The sequence below is a fragment of the Prorops nasuta genome, unplaced genomic scaffold (genome assembly GCF_024137725.1).
Source record: "Prorops nasuta isolate Cenicafe-Biocafe unplaced genomic scaffold, Cenicafe_Pnas_1.2 PNAS00031, whole genome shotgun sequence".
NCBI classification, from domain to species: Eukaryota; Metazoa; Arthropoda; class Insecta; order Hymenoptera; family Bethylidae; genus Prorops; species Prorops nasuta.
Window position 1 is genome coordinate 2,353,935 of NW_027116828.1, and position 20,275 is coordinate 2,374,209.

Sequence of the window (20,275 nt, forward strand, 5' to 3'; positions counted from 1 at the left end):
ATCAAGTATTTTAGCAAATATTTTTATTATAATAATTAATATTAATTGTTAAATAAATAATATATCAGACGTATTGCTTGTCTCAACTTGAGTGGCGTCCTGAAGGACACATGAAGATCCCTTAAGTTTTTCTAATGTAACCTATTTTTTGTGATGCATTAATTTTTGTAGTTTATCTCAAGGGCTTTCAAAAACTCTATATTTATTTATTTTTTCATCTAGCCAATCACTTATTGGAATTTAGAGAGTAGGTATACAATTAAAAACGACATTCAAAATTCAAATGATATTTTTTTATTTTTTGGGTTGAAACAATTCCCTCAAAAATAAGATTGCTGGTTGCTTTGAGGTTTTATGCTATGGGCTGCTTCCTACTGGTAGTAGCAGATTTTACGGGAATCAGTGAGAAGAGTGCCCAACGCATTGTCCACCAAATTTCAGATGCTATTATCGATCTTTCTCCAAAGTATATCAGACTACCTCGAATCAAAGGAGAAAGAATGCGCATAACGAACGACAATTTTCATCTGTCGGCAATGATAAGCGTTATAGGCGCAATAGACTGCATACATGTTCGAGTAAAATCATATGGTAAATATTTTAATATTTATTTATACAAAATATACGTAATTTTTAATAATGATGTTTTTAATACAATTTATCAATTTTTAATTAGGAGGTGAAGGCGCTGAACTATTCCGGAACCGGAAAAGGTTTTTCAGTTTAAACGTCCAATGCCTAGTGAACAGTCGACTGCAGATTATGGATATCGTTGTTAGGTGGCCGGGGTCTGCCCATGATAATACCATATTCGAAAATAGTAGACTCAAATTTCGATTCGACAATTTCGAATTTGAAAATGGTATTATCTTGGGCGACCGCGGCTATCGAAATCAACGGTATCTAATAACGCCGCTAGCCAACCCGCAAACACCGCAGGAAGCATTATATAATGAAGCCCACATAAGAACTAGGTGCATGGTAGGTAAAATTAGGTAATAATTAAATTTATATTTTATTTAAATCTTCCTATCTTATATTGATAAGGTTGAAAGATGCTTTGGAGTCTGGGGGAAGACTTTTCCTGTTCTCACAATAGGATCCAGATTTAAGTATCCAGAGCGCACCATGAACGTCATTGTTGCAACAGCCATTCTCCACAACATAATCATACGAGATAAACCAAATACGAAACCAGGCATGGAAACATATTTCAGTATACCAGAAGCTTTTACTCCTCCAACGGCCAATGATCACCAATTTTTAATAGAAAATTATTTTTCGAGGTAAGTGTCCATATAATATAAGTATCCACATAAGTATAAAGACAATTTGTATATTGTAATTTCACAAATTACTAAATAGGATTGCTGAACTGTAAGCAGTACAAAGTAGAGGCTTAGGGAAGAAAGGTAAATCGCGAACATGAATAATAACTCTTTATTTTCAAAATATATTGCGTTCAAAACTGACGTTAATATTATTCCCTTTTCAGAGAATTCCTTTAAAAATTGTTAATTACTTTGATTGTTTTTTTTTTCATGCGTTTGTGTTTATTACTATTGAGTTCGAGGATGTTTTGAAGACATTATTTAAAAAAGGAGCATCTACCGATGGTTTCCCTCCGTTACCTACGAAGGTATCCCGGTTCAGATGGACAGCTGGTCATTTGTATGGATTAATAGATGGAGGTTAATCGTAAATACAAATTCATTATGAAATCAATTGCTTTTTACTTTCCAATTTGCAGCACCAAAAGTTCGACGAATATCAAGCGCGTGGCGTTGTACAAGCAAAATTTATGATGTTATAAGGAAGGACGAAATCAGGATATGCGCTAGGTCCATCCTTTACTTTTCAATAGTAAAAAGACCTTTTGAGATTTAAAAGACCATTCGGGTTCAGTTAATACACTACTACTGACCAATGTCGATAGGATGTATCGCCAATACAATGTTTAATTCTGTATAGCCAAAAGGCACAACAGGTAAGAAACGAAATCTCCTAAATCACTCTATTACAATTTATTTATTTTAGATTTTGATTCATATATTATTTTCGCAATGTTTCAGCAAATCCAAATGTTTTCAACTTTAATGAATATGTGCGCTTCATTTGCTCATCAGACAATATATCGCCTCACCGATTTAAGATAAAAGGAAGAGTCATTCTGCAGTAATCACTAACTATATATATTAGTTATGGTATTGTAAAGAATAGCTTGCAGAATACAATTCATGTAGGAAGGTAATACTACGCTACTGTAGCGACAGTTGAACTTTACCAAGCACAAGCATACTTCAAAGCTTGTTGTCCTGCTATAGTGTTTGAAGTCTTATCCAAATTACCTAATAAAGTAATGTATACTTAGTGCTGCCGTTATGATGTGTTTATTTTGTAACATCAATTTATTGCAATTACAGGTGTTATTTGCAGTCTTAGTAAGACCAAACTACAGGCCTCTCAAATTAATAATGGAACAATAGATTGTTTAATCAGTGTCACAAAAATTGCTGTCAAAGGTAGTTATAATAATGCAGACATAAGACCACTGCTCAAAAAACTTATGTCAATCTGTTATTTATATAGACTATTATTCTGTTCTATGTAGATTGATTGCAATCAATGGAATGGAGCAGCAAAACTATCAGTGACTGGGGTAAAAAGAAAGAACATGAACTATTATTAAATTAGGACTAAGATCTAGTAAATATTGAAAATACAGATCTTGATAGACCACCCATTGAACAATAAAGATGGATGGAAAATAAAGCGGTGGAAGCATTAAAAGTATCAAAGGTGCAAGTACTTTTATCGTTTATTATTTAAGTTATTTAACAAAGAGGTGTATTAACCAAATTATTTATTCTTATTTTCTTATTTTAGGAAAACCCAGGAAGCTAATAGGGCAGCTGGATATCATGGCATAACAGTAAAGAAATTGTAGCTTGTTCAAAAATTCACATGGAAAAATTGTTAACATTAACTACCGAATTTGAGGTTTTTGGCGGACAGCTGAGATATCAATTATACATATGGCGTAGGAGAGACATTGATGCTTAGAGGCAGCTTATTTGCAGCTACGGCATAAACTCTGATGGAGACTTTAACAGCGTCAAAGAATGTAATCCTTAGAATATTTTATTATTTTCTCAAATAACATTCTATAATAACACATAATACTTTATTTTATTTTTCAGGTTGTGTAAGATTGAAAGATGGTGTACCTACTTAAAAGCCTGGAGAACAGCAAACTTTACATGAAACCCTTGTAACAGCAAAACCAAAATTCAAAGCAAAAGTTTATAGATTGAAAAAAGGTTGAAAGTGGCATAATATCAAATTGGTATATTTTATTCAATAAATAAAAAGAAATTTGATTTAAATACAGGTAATTTCACTATTATATTTTATAATTAATTAAAATTAACAAAAAATACAAATAACAGGAATCTTGACAAGAACCGCAAATGTTCGGTCAATGAATAATAGAACAATAATATTTTATCTATCATTGATACAGTGTTATGTATTATTTTAACAATTTCAGATTCCTGAGGAGCAAGCGACTTACATTTAGCGAAAACTGAAGTACTTGGATACATTTGATGATCTCAGCCTAGTGAAACTTATGTAATCTCAAATTCTGCAAGGACATTTGCCAGGACTTTGCTGAATAGTATATATATCTAACAACTCCATCATACACAGCACTACATATTTAGATATTAACACTAGAAAATAGTTTAAGATTAATTTTTGTGTTTCCTATTATATATTATCAATTTAATCATTGTATTTATAAAAATAAACCCAATATTCTTTGTTCAAAAAAATGTACAGTTTTATTTCCAAGCACATAATATCTACATTTTTATCTAATTTATTTCGCATACAATTAACTTATTATACATATCTCTGAATAGTAATTATTTCATAACTATCGGCCACACACACACACACTGTTTAAAATCTTTGTTCTTTTCACATTCATTCGAATTTTAAGCAATGCACAGGATATAGTAATCTGTCAAAATAATGTGTACTACCATTTCGCAATTTCTTGTGACTCAGCCTTATCTACGGAATGACGTCATACTTTCGCAATGTTGCCAATCTAAATATGTGATTTTCAGATTTTGTTTTTGCAAATGGTAAGCTTGATTTCTCAAATGACACAGACCCTTGGTAATCTTCCCTACCACCATTAGTTAAGGTTCTATGGAAGTTGGTAATGTTGGTGTATTTAATACCAACCGAAATAGAAATTTTTGTGTTACTTGACTATATCAATTTTGACTATAACAATTCTTACTATAGCAAAATTATCATATTTTATTTAAAAGAAGTATTAAAACGTAAATATATTTTAATTAAAATAAGTATTAAAAATTAATGTTTTAACATTTTTTTGAGTCAGGCAATATACAGTTAGTGCCTGTGTGCTATAGTTAAATAACACAATTAATTCTATATTTTTGATAAAACCTCTGCATATATATATATATATATATATTGTAACGCACGGAAAGGATTCCGGGTTAGAAAATTCAAATGAATGCACTAGAAAAATCCAGGGGCACAATCTTTATTTTACACTACAAAATCTCGGGGGGAGAGGCCTCCCGCGATGTCCTGGCACACTTATTATACGCGTACAATGATCTCATTAAACACTAACTGAACGGAAAACTGGGGAAAACTCAGGGAAAGCAACGGGCTATAAGGCGGCAGGGGAAAAGCAAAAAGGGAGAAGGAAATAGGGCAGGGAAAATTCTCCGTGGCTCCGACGGCGATGTCCAGCGATCCCCCGACGTCCGCCACGAGAAACTCCACAAATAACTCTTCCAAATCGATGGTTGGGGCCTGCAATATCGAAATACGGCGTATTTAGATATTAGCAGCGACGACCCAACTCTCTATTTAATCCACGTACTGTTGCTCCAGAGGTAGAACAAGGTGTAGTCCAATTTGACATATATTCCTTCGTTCTCTCCATTATTCCCCTCATTCCGGGGTGTCAGATTGGGCATAGTTGCGATCGGGACCTAGGGACCAATCATTAATTAGGTATGGATCCGCGATCCATAATTCTCGCCGTTCCGGCTAATTACTCCTATGCTTCGCGTGTTAGCTGGCTGGCTAGCTCCTGCACGAAGATCCTGCGTGGTCGTCCTTAGCAGCAGACGATACTATGGCTTCGTGGTTCGGCAACGGGGCGATGCGGTGCGTGGTCGGCGACGATGGGTCGGTAGTGGCGCGGGGAGGGGAGAACGCAGCTAGGCGCGCGAGACGTCAGCGCGGTAAGGAGAGGGGACGGGACTCGCTGCTAGGCGCTCGCGGCGCGAAGCGCGGCAAGGGGAATTGGGGAATACACTGCTAGGCGCTCGCGGCGCGAAGCGCGGTAAGGGGAAGGATAGAGCGACGCGTAAACATACGCGGACGGGACAATGGGTGCAAGGGAGATAGACTTATGGGGATCGGGTATGGGCTAGAAAAGGATAGAGAGACAACAGTTTTCAAGCTCTTGTTGGAGCAGAGGAATCGGTCTAATAAGCTACTAATAAAATGTACCATGGGGAATATAATATTTAATTCTAAATAAACTACAACCTAGAAACATTCGCTCAATCCTCAATCATACCATTTCCCAAAAACATTTACTCTCCTTCCGTGGATGGCAATTACAATATCCCTTAGGCGGGTAACTACATTACCATCACACGGAAGGTTCATCTATACTCACTCACTCACTCACAAGCATACTCAAGGGGACGGGAGGCACTAAGGGGGAGACCAGAGAAGAACTAAAAAAGGTGTACATTTCTGTAACGTGTTTCCACCACGTTACAATATATATATATATATATATATATAGTTATTTTTAAATATAAAAAATGGAAAAATATTAAATTTTATTTCCTACGATTTTTACTGTAATTCTTAATTTATAAAGAAAATTTATTGTAAGTACTTTTTTGTGATTTCCAAATATTAATTTAAGAAATATTTGTGACATTTATTATATTTACTTTCTCGGTAAACTTCTACTGACACCTATCACGGTCGTCGTTAAGTTAACGATAGAATTCGGTAGCGACCGAGACATTTTTAATGGGATGCATTGAGCGACTCAAACACTCATTCAAGTTTATCTTTCAAATTATTAGGAATATGTACTTTTTTGTAGAGATTAAATTTACTCTTTTGACTGTACTGAAGCGCGCTACAAACTCGGTTTCTCAAAATTATTAAAATAATTTTAATAAAAATTATGAATACTTGTAATTTTGTTGGTCATAATAATATTGAAAATTAGGCCTTGTAGCGCGCTAAGGAAAAGTTCTATGACTAATTTGAGACCAAGAAGAAACAAATATACCTAAAAATGTGGAAGATTTTTTTGAAAAACTAAATTAGCTATTGAAAGACAAGTTTTACACTATTTTACGGACGGAGAAGTTTCACAGTGCGTTAGACAAGGACAAGCCTATTAGCTCTCTTCGCTTCAGAAGGGGTACCCACTCTCTCCCCACCATTTCCCGCTAAACAAACCAACTCTCCTACACACAGCAAGGTGTCTGGCTAACGCTGCCTGTCGGTGTGAATCGATAGCGGAATGGAAGAACAAATAATTATTTGTAGATTTCAGGGTTAGGTTTTCGTATATCCGGCGTTGTATCGCTATTCCACATCATTTCGGGAGGCTACAGTAAAATTTTCAAAATATTTTATCATCTACAAGTCTCAAAAAACTTGAATTAATTGACTAAAGCGTGACTCGTAGCAGCCGACGCTGATCACTAAGTTGTATAGCGCATCAGCGTCGGCTGATTCGAGTCACGCTTTAGTCAATTAATTCAAGTTTTTTGAGACTTGTAGATGATAAAATATTTTGAAAATTTTACTGTAGCCTCCCGAAATGATGTGGAAGAGCGATACAACGCCGGATATACGAAAACCTAACCCTGAAATCTACAAATAATTATTTGTTCTTCCATTCCGCTATGGATTCACACCGACAGGCAGCGTTAGCCAGACACCTTGCTGTGTGTAGGAGAGTTGGTTTGTTTAGCGGGAAATGGTGGGGAGAGAGTGGGTACCCCTTCTGAAGCGAAGAGAGCTAATAGGCTTGTCCTTGTCTAACGCACTGTGAAACTTCTCCGTCCGTAAAATAGTGTAAAACTTGTCTTTCAATAGCTAATTTAGTTTTTCAAAAAAATCTTCCACATTTTTAGGTATATTTGTTTCTTCTTGGTCTCAAATTAGTCATAGAACTTTTCCTTAGCGCGCTACAAGGCCTAATTTTCAATATTATTATGACCAACAAAATTACAAGTATTCATAATTTTTATTAAAATTATTTTTTATAATTTTGAGAAACCGAGTTTGTAGCGCGCTTCAGTACAGTCAAAAGAGTAAATTTAATCTCTACAAAAAAGTACATATTCCTAATAATTTGGAAGATAAACTTGAATGAGTGTTTGAGTCGCTCAATGCATCCCCTTAACGACATTTATAAAAAGCTTTGTGTTGCAGAATCGCTCTTCGCGATATCTCTGGGTAACTCGATTCAATTACCGAAAGGGTACCATGGAAGATGACCTAATAAAAATATCGCCTAAAAACGCTAAATTCACATTGGTCAAAAGCCGGTATTACAGAATATTGATTAAATCGTCTGAATGCCTAAAATTGAGGAGCTGGCAACGTTGCACTTCATTTGGTCGTGTGCGTGTATTTATCCATGAATTCTCTTAACGTAGAAGTTTGAAGATTTGACTGCAAAATATATCTACTGTGTAATGTGTACCCTGTTATTATTTTCATTAATTGTGTGCCTATAAGCATGTTAATAAAGTAGCAGATAAATAGCAGGCAAGCAGATAGCATTACCCTTGCATTGATGGAAAGTAATTTTCCTCAGTAGTGTAGCAATGCAGTTCCGATGACAGGGAGTGGGGGTAGCTGTTTTGTGGTGTGGAAGGGGGATGGGTGGGGATAAGACTCTCTTAGTATGGTAGTGGTGGGGATGAGGAAGGAAAGGGTCTTATAGTGGGATCGAGTTTGGTTAGGGAGGGTGGGGGTATTTTTCACCCTATGTCACAATTGGAAGGTCTTATAGTGGGACCTAGTTTGGTTAGGGAGGGGTATACTTCACCCTATGTCACAGTTGGAAGGTCTTATAGTGGGACCGAGTTTGGTTAGGGAGGGGGTATTATTCACCCTATGGTACCGTTGGTTAGTTATCCTACGGGGATCCTAGTTGAGGGAAGGTTTTTTCACCCTTCGAAGTCGATGGTTAGTTACCTTACGTAGCCTAACTATTTCCGACTCTGCTACACAGATATACTAGCTTTAGTTAATTGCTAGTTCCAGTAGTCACCGCTAGGTGACTACCTTCCTTAATCTTTTTACGCGCTAATGGTATGATTTTAACTAAACCTATGCAAAGAATAACAAAATATCCTTTAAATGAAAGGATACAATTTTAATAGTCTCCCCTATTGGGGAGAATAACAATTTAACATCAATTTCAGGAATATTAACATTTTTTCTAACAGTCGTTATCAGGCCTCCATGAAGTAAGGACGTGTTTACATCTACCTCACCTAGGATAGATATTGTACGCGCTCATTTCATACAGTGGCTTACCATTTCAAGACTTCACTTCAAACGTTAACAGTTTTATATAGATTGCCTATACCAAATTAGTGACAAAGTGCGCGCTTTTAAGCCGCCTGCAACTTTGATTGCACGACTTGAGCCTCGCAATCCTAGGCTCTACACCATACCAAAAATGGCATCAAATTCAAACAATACTGGTGATACCAGTAAGACTCCTACTGTACCATCCCATCCCAATGTCCCAACTTTTATAGTACAAGCTCCTACAACGCCTAACTATGCCAACGCTGCTCGTGTCAAACGCGACCAGGGAATTATCCTCGACTGCTCAGAATACCTAACTCTTGCTGACTATGCCAGTGCTATCGGAAACATCGTAGATAAAAAAAATATGATTAGTGCTTCCAGAATTTCAAATAATCGAATTTGTATATATCTATCAACTAAAGACCTAGTCCAAGATCTCACCAGTAAACAAAGCTTCGTCACAATCAAGGAGCAAACGGTCTCAATTAGACCCCTGACCTCGATAAACAAAAAAATCATCTTCTCCAACGTCCCAACCGAACTGCCTAATTTCGCCATCGAACAAGTCTTCAGCACATTATGTATCAAACCCACGTCTCAAATTACCACATTGAAAGCGGCTATTAACATTGAAGGCTTCAACCATGTATCCAGTTTCAGAAGGCAGGCATATTTTAAACCTGAAGACTCTCTCAAAGTCTCAGATATATTTAAAATTCAATTCGAAGGCGTCGACTACACTATATTCGCCAGCTCGGAATCACAAAGGTGCTTCATCTGTAAAATAGAAGGACACCTTGCCAAAAACTGTCCCAATACCAATACGACTAACAAGGATATTAACAACCATAAAACGGGCCTCTCATCTCAACGACCAGATCAAGTCACCGACACAACAACTCTCACGTCACAGAATCCTCAGACTATACATACCAAGGTCACTCACACAATCGAGAACTCTACAATAAATTCAGACCCAAACATTAATAGCTCCTCAATCCCAAGACTAACCTCAAACAATAATAATATCACCAGACCACACACGTATACACCTCCTCCTACTTTGAACACACTTAAACGCTCCGTCACTAATTCAGTTATAACCGATGATTATTTACAAGCTGAAAACATGGACACCAGTCGCTCGCTCAAACGGCCACTATCTGATTACTCCACGGAGGGATCAATCAAAAATCTTGAGAAAAAAAAGACTGCTTACAAGGAAACTGACCAACCTGACCTATCATCTAGTACCGAATCACTTATTTCCCTTCAAAATTCATCTAACAACAGAAAACAACACAAACAAATAGATACCTTCGAAGCACTAAATGACATGGAAAACAAACTGTTACCAATCAAACATATTTTGCTGGGGCACCCATCTCAATTCATTATAGAATTTGCCCAACTCAAAAACTTCTTGGTTGACACTATAGGGAAGACGGACATCATACCAATTGCTCTCTCATACACTAATGAACTGGACAAACTCGTCACATTGCTTAAGGATATCTACCCGAATCTCACTGACAAATCAATTAAAAGCAGAATAACCAGAATTACTAAAAAACTGGACGACCACTGCTCCTGGACAGAAGAAACACCATCAACGGTAACACCAACTCTAAACCCAACTTCAACTTTAACCCCAGTCTCAACAGTTAAAAAAAAAAAAAAAAATGCTCTCTCGAAACAACCCCAAATTAATCTTCTGGAACTGCAGAGGACTCCTCAACCAAAAAAAAGAACTACAGAAAAATCTTCAGGACATCGACATCTTCATAGGCGTGGAAACATGGCTCAACAAGGACAAGAACTTTCACATGCCAAACTTCTACTCACTCCGTTATGACAGAACCAGCAAGCCAGGAGGCGGTATCATCTTTCTAATTCGTAAACCTCTCAATTTCAAAATAATTCCTCCCCTTCCGATATCTCTGCCCAATCTCGAATACGCAGGCCTAGAAATAAGTAACATAACCCCTAAACTCTCAATATTTGCCCTTTATAGACCACTCCAGCTAAAAACTACACAACATGACTGGGATCGCCTTTTTCATACTATTGCAACCACAACCTTCAATCCATACATGGTAATTGGTGACTTTAACTCCCACAACCTTGATTGGAACTGTCCTAAAAACGATGCATCTGGCATCGCCATCTACAACTCCATTCTCTCCTCCGAACTCAGTCTAATTAATGACAAATCTCTCACTCACGTAGACTTCTACCATAATACCATGTCTAATCTCGATTTCGTCTTCACCTCCCCCGACCTGCTAGACTAGATACATGCTCAAAGCATGCCGGATCTTTGGGCATCAGACCACTATCCACTCCTTATTCAGCTAACTACAAAAAAAACCTATTATAACAAAAAGAGCAACCGGATATCCTCCCGCCGAACTGACTGGTCTCTGTTTTCATCAACCCTCACCGATATGCAAACCGAACTTTCCTTAACTAAGTTCACCTGCATGGACAATCTAGACAAATACTCTTTCCTCACTGAATTGATAATTAAAGCAATACAGATAGCCACTCCCCCTAAGACGTATTTAGGACGTAAACCACTCCGCAATCCAGTTTCCTGGTGGAACGCTGACTGTGATAAATTAATCAGACTACGCAAAGCCGCTCTAAAAAAATGGCACCACACTCACGACATCCAAGACTTTGTAGAATATAAGAAACGCACTGCAAACACCAAAAAATTTATCAAACTATGTAAAATCAATAACTTCAAAGAATTTGCTTCCTCAATTAACCTCAACAAAGATGTCAACTTCGTCTGGAACACGTGCAAGATTCTTAAAAACCGTCACACACGCATCAATAACCCATCAAAAACTAACAACTTCGACTTCGACCCCCATATTAAAGATGAGAAAATTCTCACACTTATTAACAATCTCAGTCCTAGCTTCGCCCCTAATAAACCTATACAGTTTAAGCCTACTATACCTTCAGCCCTCAATCGCCCTTTTTCGCTAGTTGACTTTACATACGCACTTTCTAATTGTAGCCATAAATCTGCCCCAGGTCTAGACCATATTGAATACAAAGCTATCTCTCACCTTCCCACCATCCATAAAGAGACACTTCTTACACTCCTCAACTTCTTTTTTACCACAAATATATTCCCTACTGAATGGAAGCAAAGCTACACTTTCTTCATTAAAAAAAAGGACTCCTTTAGTTACAGACCTATAACCCTGACATCCAGTATTTGTAAATTACTAGAAAAAATGGTAAAAATCAGATTTATGTGGTGGGTGGAATCTAACAAATTGCTTCCCTCATCCCAATCAGGATTCGGTAGTGGACGCTCTTCTTCTGACAATCTTTCTGCCCTCTCTTTAACAATCGAGGAAGCCTTCTCAAAAAATGAAGATGTCCTAGCCTGCTTCCTAGACGTCAAAGGAGCCTTTGATAATGTTTCCTGTAGCATTTTAATTTCTAAACTCGCTCATCTTAACTGTCCTTCTAACATACTAAACTTTTTCCACTTCCTCACATACCAAAGATTTGTTTCCTTCGCATTCAAAGATGATATTCTTATCAAGAGAAACCTACACAAGGGCCTCTCTCAAGGAAAAGTTCTAAGTCCCCTATTATACCTTATTTACGTCAACGACATTACCTCTAAACTTCGACCCGATGTATCAATATCTCAATTCGCAGACGACATTGCCATCTACGCTCCACTCTTCGACCCGCCAACTGGTAAAAGAAATATGGAAAGAGCAGTCTCCACCATTAACTCTTCCTTAAAAGACCTAGGTCTTTCCCTAACTCCAGAAAAAACCAAAATCATCCATTTCAACAAAAAAAACATTAAACCAGGAACATGTATACTCAACATAGCAGGCCATAGAATACCCTCTTCAAGATCAACAACATTTCTAGGAATTATTTTTTATTTTCAACATAAATTCAACGACCATTTCGATCACATACGAAAAAAATGTTTTAACAGATTAAAAATTCTCAAATTTGTCAGCAAAATAAAATGGGGAGCGGACCAATACACTATACTAATTTTATACAAAAGTCTCATCAGATCCATTATCGAATATAACAGTTTTATCTACTTCCCTGCCAGCTCATCTAACCACCTTCCTATCGAAAGAATCCAATTTGCAGCAATAAGAACTGCCCTTGGGCTCCGAATTAGTACTCCTACTAACGCTCTTCTAGGCGAATCAAAATGCGTCTCACTATACCAACGAGCTAATTACCTCGGGAACAGATTCATTGCCCGCTCTGCCTCCAATGAAGACACCCCACTTTTTAATAAACTCAGGACTGTCACTTCACACCTCCACTGGAACTCCATATTTAAGAACTCCCATACCCTCCTACCTAAACTAATTCAGACCTTCACACCCCTCAAAAACTCACTATATTTAATGAAAAATTCCTGTCCCTTTTCATACGACTTCGAAACCATCACATTGAACCTGGAAACAAACACATCGCTTGGCCTTGAAATTAAAAAAAGACCACAACATGCTAATACCTTGTTTCTAGACTTTAAACAAGGTCTCCCTATCAACTCAGTCTCTATCTTCACTGATGACAGCAAAACTAGAGACTTAGTTGATCTTAATAACCGAGTAGGAGCCGCCTGTTACTCCCCAGACACAAATGAATCTTCCTCCATTGGTTTGATCAGCGATATCTCATCATTCACAGCTGAATGTATTGCAATTAAACTAGCAATTGAGCTTGCGATCGGATCTCCCTACCAATGAATTTTCTATCTTTTCTGACTGCCTCAGCGCCATAATATCCCTAAAAAAACCCTCCATTAACTCTAAAACCAACCCCTTCATATTAGAAACCAAACATCTCCTCAAAACCGCCATCTCTAACCAAAAAAAATTCCAGTTCGTCTGGATTCCTTCTCATTATGGCATAGTACCAAACGAAAACACAGACCGCATGGCTAAACACGCTGCCTCCTCCAAAACACCCTCAACAGAATATAAGACACCATTTTCAGATCTCTCTGCCCATTTTTCAAAAAGAATAAAATCAAACAATCTATTAGCCCTATACAGCGAGGCGAAATACAAAGGTGTTAAATATTTTAAAGAATTCTTCAATCCTTCTCCCTCCCCTTGGTTTGCCGGCACCTCATATCCCAGACAACTTATTGTTTTCACTGCAAGACTACGTACCAACCATTACCATCTTAACCACTCTCTACGCAGAGTGAAATTTGTAGACGACCCCAGCTGTGTGTGTGGATATCCGGTGCAAGGGGTGATGCTTAATTGTACACCATTCCATTACACACGACTGATTTACGAACGGCCGAATTGCATACGGCCTATTTACGAACAGCAAATTTAACCACTGTTAAAATATACACAACAGAGATAGAACACGATCGAATTGCGCACAGCCTAAAGTCCCGTTCGATCATACACTGTCCATATTGATCAGAGTGCAATATAATATTAAAGTTGGTAAAATAATAAAATGTTATAGAGTATATATATATATATATGTGCATGTTTACGAAATATAATTTAAACGTCCTAATAAGTTTTATGGTGTTTCAAAAATGGAGATATTAAAAGGAAAAAGAGGCTGCAATATATATGCACACAATGATTATTGCTATAATATCGATAAGCGTGACAATATTACATATCGCTGTAATACTAGAGCTTCTACAAAATGTCCTGGGGCAGTTAAATTTAAACATGGTAAAATCTGCTTACTGAAGGAACATAATCATCCACCTTCTAAGTATGTTATTGAGATATCAAAACTTAAAGAAGAGATGCTGGCTCTTTGTCGAGATACCGTTTTAACAGCTAAAGAAATTTTTGATAGCGTGTGCAGGAAGTAAGTACAATATATATATTACATTTTAAAAGATATAGATACCTTCCTTCTTTTCTAATGAAAATAAATAAATAATGTTTTCTCGTAATTTCGAGATCTTTTCCTTCTATACAACTTAATACTATTCTTAATAACATATGCATTATTTTATACTCTCAAATCTCTTTCCTATAGATATCCAACGGAAGCAGCTTATATCACATTCCCTTCAATCAAGAGTACCTTAAACGCAGAAAGACTTAAAAATAAGCCTAAGAACCCTACGACACTGGCTGCTTTACCTGCGTTAATGATGAATTATGCACCTGTAATGCCGATTTACAAAGGAACTGCCCAAATAGGAAGTGAAATAGCAGTTATATTTTCTACAGATACTCTGATGGATCTACTGGCTTCATCAACAGAAATATTCGTTGATGGAACATTTTCTGTAAGAAATTACTTTCAACTTTTACAAAATGAAACATTTGTTATTTTATATTTTTCTTATTCACTTTATACAGGTTTTACCTTCTGCACCATCAATTTCTCAATTATATTCAGTTCATGTTTGTTATAAGGATATGGTTTTAGTATAATTTTTTTATTCTGTATATTAATTGTATTTTGCTGAACCTCTAAATATGAATGGTAAATATCTTTATTGCAGGGTATAACAACAATGCTTATATTATGTAGCTCCCGAACCTCGTTAATGTATTCGTGCATGTGGGATAAAATTTTGGAGCTGATACCGCAATTAAAGGCCAATTTAAAATATGCAATGATTGATTTTGAAAAAGCAGCTATTAATGCTTTGCAGTTAAAGTTCCCAGATATTAAACTGCATGGTTGCTGGTTTCACTACAAACAGGTTTGAATAAAAATTAGTCTTATTATAATTCTTCTTTGAATAATTTTACTTATTCTTATACATATGTATAAGTTACATATTTCCCTTTTAATTTTTAAATTTTAGGCTCTTCTTCGTAAATGGGTTTCACTTGGATTAAAGAATTTAGCTCAAGATATTTTGTTAATGGCAACAAATTTAGCATTGGCTCCAGCAAGCTGTTTTACTGATGGAATTATTATTATTGAAAAGGAAATAATGGAAGTCTATGGTGGAAATTTAATGTTTCTTTTATTTTTAAAGTATTTAAAAACAACTTGGTTACCTATTTCGACTATGGTATCTGTTTACAATCATTCACATAGGACCAATAATATAGCCGAATCATTTCATAATATTATTGCGCAAAAAATTGGCAAAGGAAATAAAAGTATATGGACATTTCTGGGTATTCCACAGTGCACCAAAAAATCTATAATAATTTCATATTATTAAAAAGAATTTACATAGTATTATATTTTATTATTTTATGTAGATAAATTACAAACTGTTATGTTGGATGAGATGATTAAACATTCGCAGTTAAAAGTAAGTAAAGTGGTTAAACGATTTCGATCCAAAATAGACATAATAAGAGATATGAAAATAAAAGATGCACAAAATAAATTACAACATAAAAGGTTTGACTTTTTAATACTAATTTTATAATTATCACAATTTAAAAATACATTATTTCAATATATTATATGTACATACCTATTATAAGATCAACATATATATATATATATATAATTATTTTGTTTAATTATAGTACTTTTAAGTATTAATAAACATGCTAAACTTTTATTTTAGGATAACCCTCAAAGAATTTCTTTTATTTAATAAAGGTACTGGCAGCTACAACTAAGATAGAATTATATATGAATGTATTTAACTGTGAAGAATGGTTAACAAATGTTTAATTTAAATATGCATAGACTTATAATAGCAGCATAAACATTAAAACTGTAATATTACATGTAGGACATTTATCGTTGGCTACCTGTTCTGAACATTTACCACATAAAGCAACATGTCCGCATGGTACACAAGCATGTGTTGCTTTCTTATTACATACAATACAAAAACGTTTCTTTACACTGTTATTTGTTGAATTCAAAACAACTATTTCTACTGTTGAAAAATTTGTATCTCCTGAATTTAATAAAATCATCTCGCTTCTCGAATTATCATTTGTTAAATCTTCGGAAAATAAATTATCGTTTTCATCCAACAGTACTGTATTTATTAGCATTTCTCCAGAAAAGACACCTATAAAACAAATTCCTGCTCTAATCTATATGCGATGTAAATTTCTGTCAAATAGAAAATATATATACACATGTAAAATAATTCTTTTTAAAACTTTTACCACACTAAGAAAACTTTTCTATACAATTTATATATCTACTCACAAAAATTAACAAATTTAGCTTCAATAACGTCGAAATAGCTAAAATTTTATTAACCAATTTAACTATTAGAGCTTTAAGTACATATTTTTTCTTATTATATGTACATTACAGGTATCAATTATTAAAATATATGTTTGTGATAATAAATTAATTGACTGTATTATTACCTTCCGAAGAAATTTGATTCGAAAAGTTATTATGAATATCTGATATTATTGACGGATTACATTCCTTAATTACTTCGCAATTGGATTGAAGTTGATCTTTAATACTTTTTGTATTATTATCAGAAGCTGCTGTTTCGACTATAAATTATATAAAAAAAAATTACGTTAACAATATTAAAAATGAATACCTATAAATATAAAATGAAATATGAAAAAATATACCTGTACAGCAATTTAATAATAGTGAGGTCTCTGCTATTTCGTCATTTAATTCAGATATAAAGTTTAAAGATGAGATTGTATCTGAATGTGAATGTATCACATTGTATTTAGAACAATCATGATATAAAGAGCTGTCAAAATCTCCTAATAATGAATTTCCTGTTTTAGTTGCTTCAGTCATCGATTGAAGACCTTTCTTACTTTTAATATTATTATTTGAAATTACTTTTTCTACGGCAAAAGTACAATATGTATATACATATTACAACTTTAAATGTATTAATAAAAATTATTATTTTTCCTAAAACATAATAGAAAAGTTACCTGTACCATTATTTATAAATAATGAAGGATCTGTTATTTCCTCAGATAATTCAGATTCCACTGAAATAAAAGACGATTATAAATAAATATAATTCTTATACATTCAATTTCATAAATACAAAATATATATAAAAAGTTGAATGACATAAGACCACTGTTTAATACTAACCTTCATCATTAAAAATCGTCTTTTCAATTTCAAATAATTTATCTTTTACATAAAACATTTTCAGGAAATGTTCTAATGATACCCTATAATCAATTAAAATTTGAAACTATAAAGCATTACCTATATAATAATATATACTTCAAGTTAATTACAATTTGTAGTAATGAACGATAAAATTTTATGTTTAATAACACAATTTAAGATTATATAAACTGTAGTACCTTTTGTTTAACAGATCCTCTTTACTTCGAAATATTTTTCGATTTTGATTACGATTTGCGACTGTGCGAGGCCTTCGAGGAAAAAGTCCGTTTTTTAACCGAGCTAAATCTAGCTCTTGATCTGTCATGAGATTTTTCAATTTCTCTAATTGAAGATACAATGAATAATGCTTACGTATATTAATATATGTACATATACCAAAAAGATTTTAAATAATAAATGACTCATCATATACGTACCTAAAAATATCCAAATATTTAAGTTGTTTGTCCCCATTTTTTGTCTCGCATTTCTGTGAAATGATTCTACAATATTATTTGTCCTAATAGCGCATTCAGAAACTGATATCTTCTCTGCCATAGGTAGCCAATAAACTCTCATATATCTCAGAAATTGTAAAATAGCAGGATATTTAGTACATAGCTTATCCGCTTCGACTTGCATTAATTTTAAACCTTTAGGAAATAATTCAACAGGCGCTAATGGTAAAGTCATTGACATCAAAAGAATATCGTTAGGAGCGTAAGTCAAATTTAAACGACGCCATTTCCTATAGACTGCCTAGAGAACGCATTAACAGATATGTAAATCATAGTAATTCAAATACACGTATATGAAAAGATCAGTTAAAATTGTAATATATATTTAGGTACACACTTGATTGTAGTGAAACCAGCAACCATGCAATTTAATATCTGGGAACTTTAACTGCAAAGCATTAATAGCTGCTTTTTCAAAATCAATCATTGCATATTTTAAATTGGTCCTTAATTGTGGTATCAACTCCAATATTTTATCCCACATGCACGAATACATTAACGAGGTTCGAGAACTGCATAGTATAAACATTGTTGCTATACCCTATACAATGTTCATTTTAATTTACATATTCCATATAAATATACCTATAGATAATTTAAAAACGATTTTTACCGTATCCATGTAACGAGTGTGAATAGAATATACTTGAGCGATTGATGGTGTTGAAGGTAAAACCTATATAAATTATGCAAATGAAACAATTATTTCTTTTGAAAAGCATTAAAATAACTTAAATACTTACAGCAAAAGTTCCATCAACAAAAATTTCTGTTGATGAAGCCAGTAGATCCATCAGAGTATCTGTAGAAAATATAACTGCTATTTCACTTCCTATTTGGGCAGTTCCTTTGTAAATCGGCATTACAGGTGCATAATTCATCATTAACGCAGGTAAAGCAGCCAGTGTCGTAGGGTTCTTAGGCTTATTTTTAAGTCTTTCTGCGTTTAAGGTACTCTTGATTGAAGGGAATGTGATATAAGCTGCTTCCGTTGGATATCTATAGGAAAGAGATTTGAGAGTATAAAATAATGCATATGTTATTAAGAATAGTATTAAGTTGTATAGAAGGAAAAGATCTCGAAATTACGAGAAAACATTATTTATTTATTTTCATTAGAAAAGAAGGAAGGTATCTATATCTTTTAAAATGTAATATATATATTGTACTTACTTCCTGCACACGCTATCAAAAATTTCTTTAGCTGTTAAAACGGTATCTCGACAAAGAGCCAGCATCTCTTCTTTAAGTTTTGATATCTCAATAACATACTTAGAAGGTGGATGATTATGTTCCTTCAGTAAGCAGATTTTACCATGTTTAAATTTAACTGCCCCAGGACATTTTGTAGAAGCTCTAGTATTACAGCGATATGTAATATTGTCACGCTTATCGATATTATAGCAATAATCATTGTGTGCATATATATTGCAGCCTCTTTTTCCTTTTAATATCTCCATTTTTGAAACACCATAAAACTTATTAGGACGTTTAAATTATATTTCGTAAACATGCACATATATATATATATATACTCTATAACATTTTATTATTTTACCAACTTTAATATTATATTGCACTCTGATCAATATGGACAGTGTATGATCGAACGGGACTTTAGGCTGTGCGCAATTCGATCGTGTTCTATCTCTGTTGTGTATATTTTAACAGTGGTTAAATTTGCTGTTCGTAAATAGGCCGTATGCAATTCGGCCGTTCGTAAATCAGCCGTGTGTAATGGAATGGTGTACAATTAAGCTCCTCCCGGTGCAAGACATAAATCATATAGTTTGGCAATGCCCAATATTAGAAAAAAATCGAGATCTGCTCTTATTTTCCCTACTTAAACTCAAACTGCAACCTCCTCATTCTATAGACTACCTTTTACATAAACCCAATACTCAAGCACTAAACCTCATACTCACCTTCCTCAAAAACCATCAAATTTATATATAGACACCATATCATACTATACTGTACCAATATCTAGACTTGATAAGAAATACCATGTAAATTAAAGAATGTTAACACAACATGTAAAT

The 20,275-nt window shown here is 34.5% G+C and overlaps 1 protein-coding gene across 1 annotated transcript; it reads left to right on the top strand.

Annotated features, from left to right (window-relative positions):
• Nucleotides 1-14,236: 14,236 nt before the first annotated feature.
• On the top strand, nt 14,237-16,262 carry LOC136783023 (uncharacterized). Its single transcript, XM_066742818.1, has 7 exons — nt 14,237-14,523; nt 14,698-14,953; nt 15,027-15,095; nt 15,173-15,376; nt 15,482-15,803; nt 15,891-16,035; nt 16,208-16,262. Exons 1-7 carry the CDS (start codon nt 14,237-14,239, stop codon nt 16,260-16,262), a joined length of 1,338 nt encoding a protein of 445 aa, XP_066598915.1.
• The last annotated feature ends 4,013 nt before the right edge of the window (nt 16,263-20,275 follow it).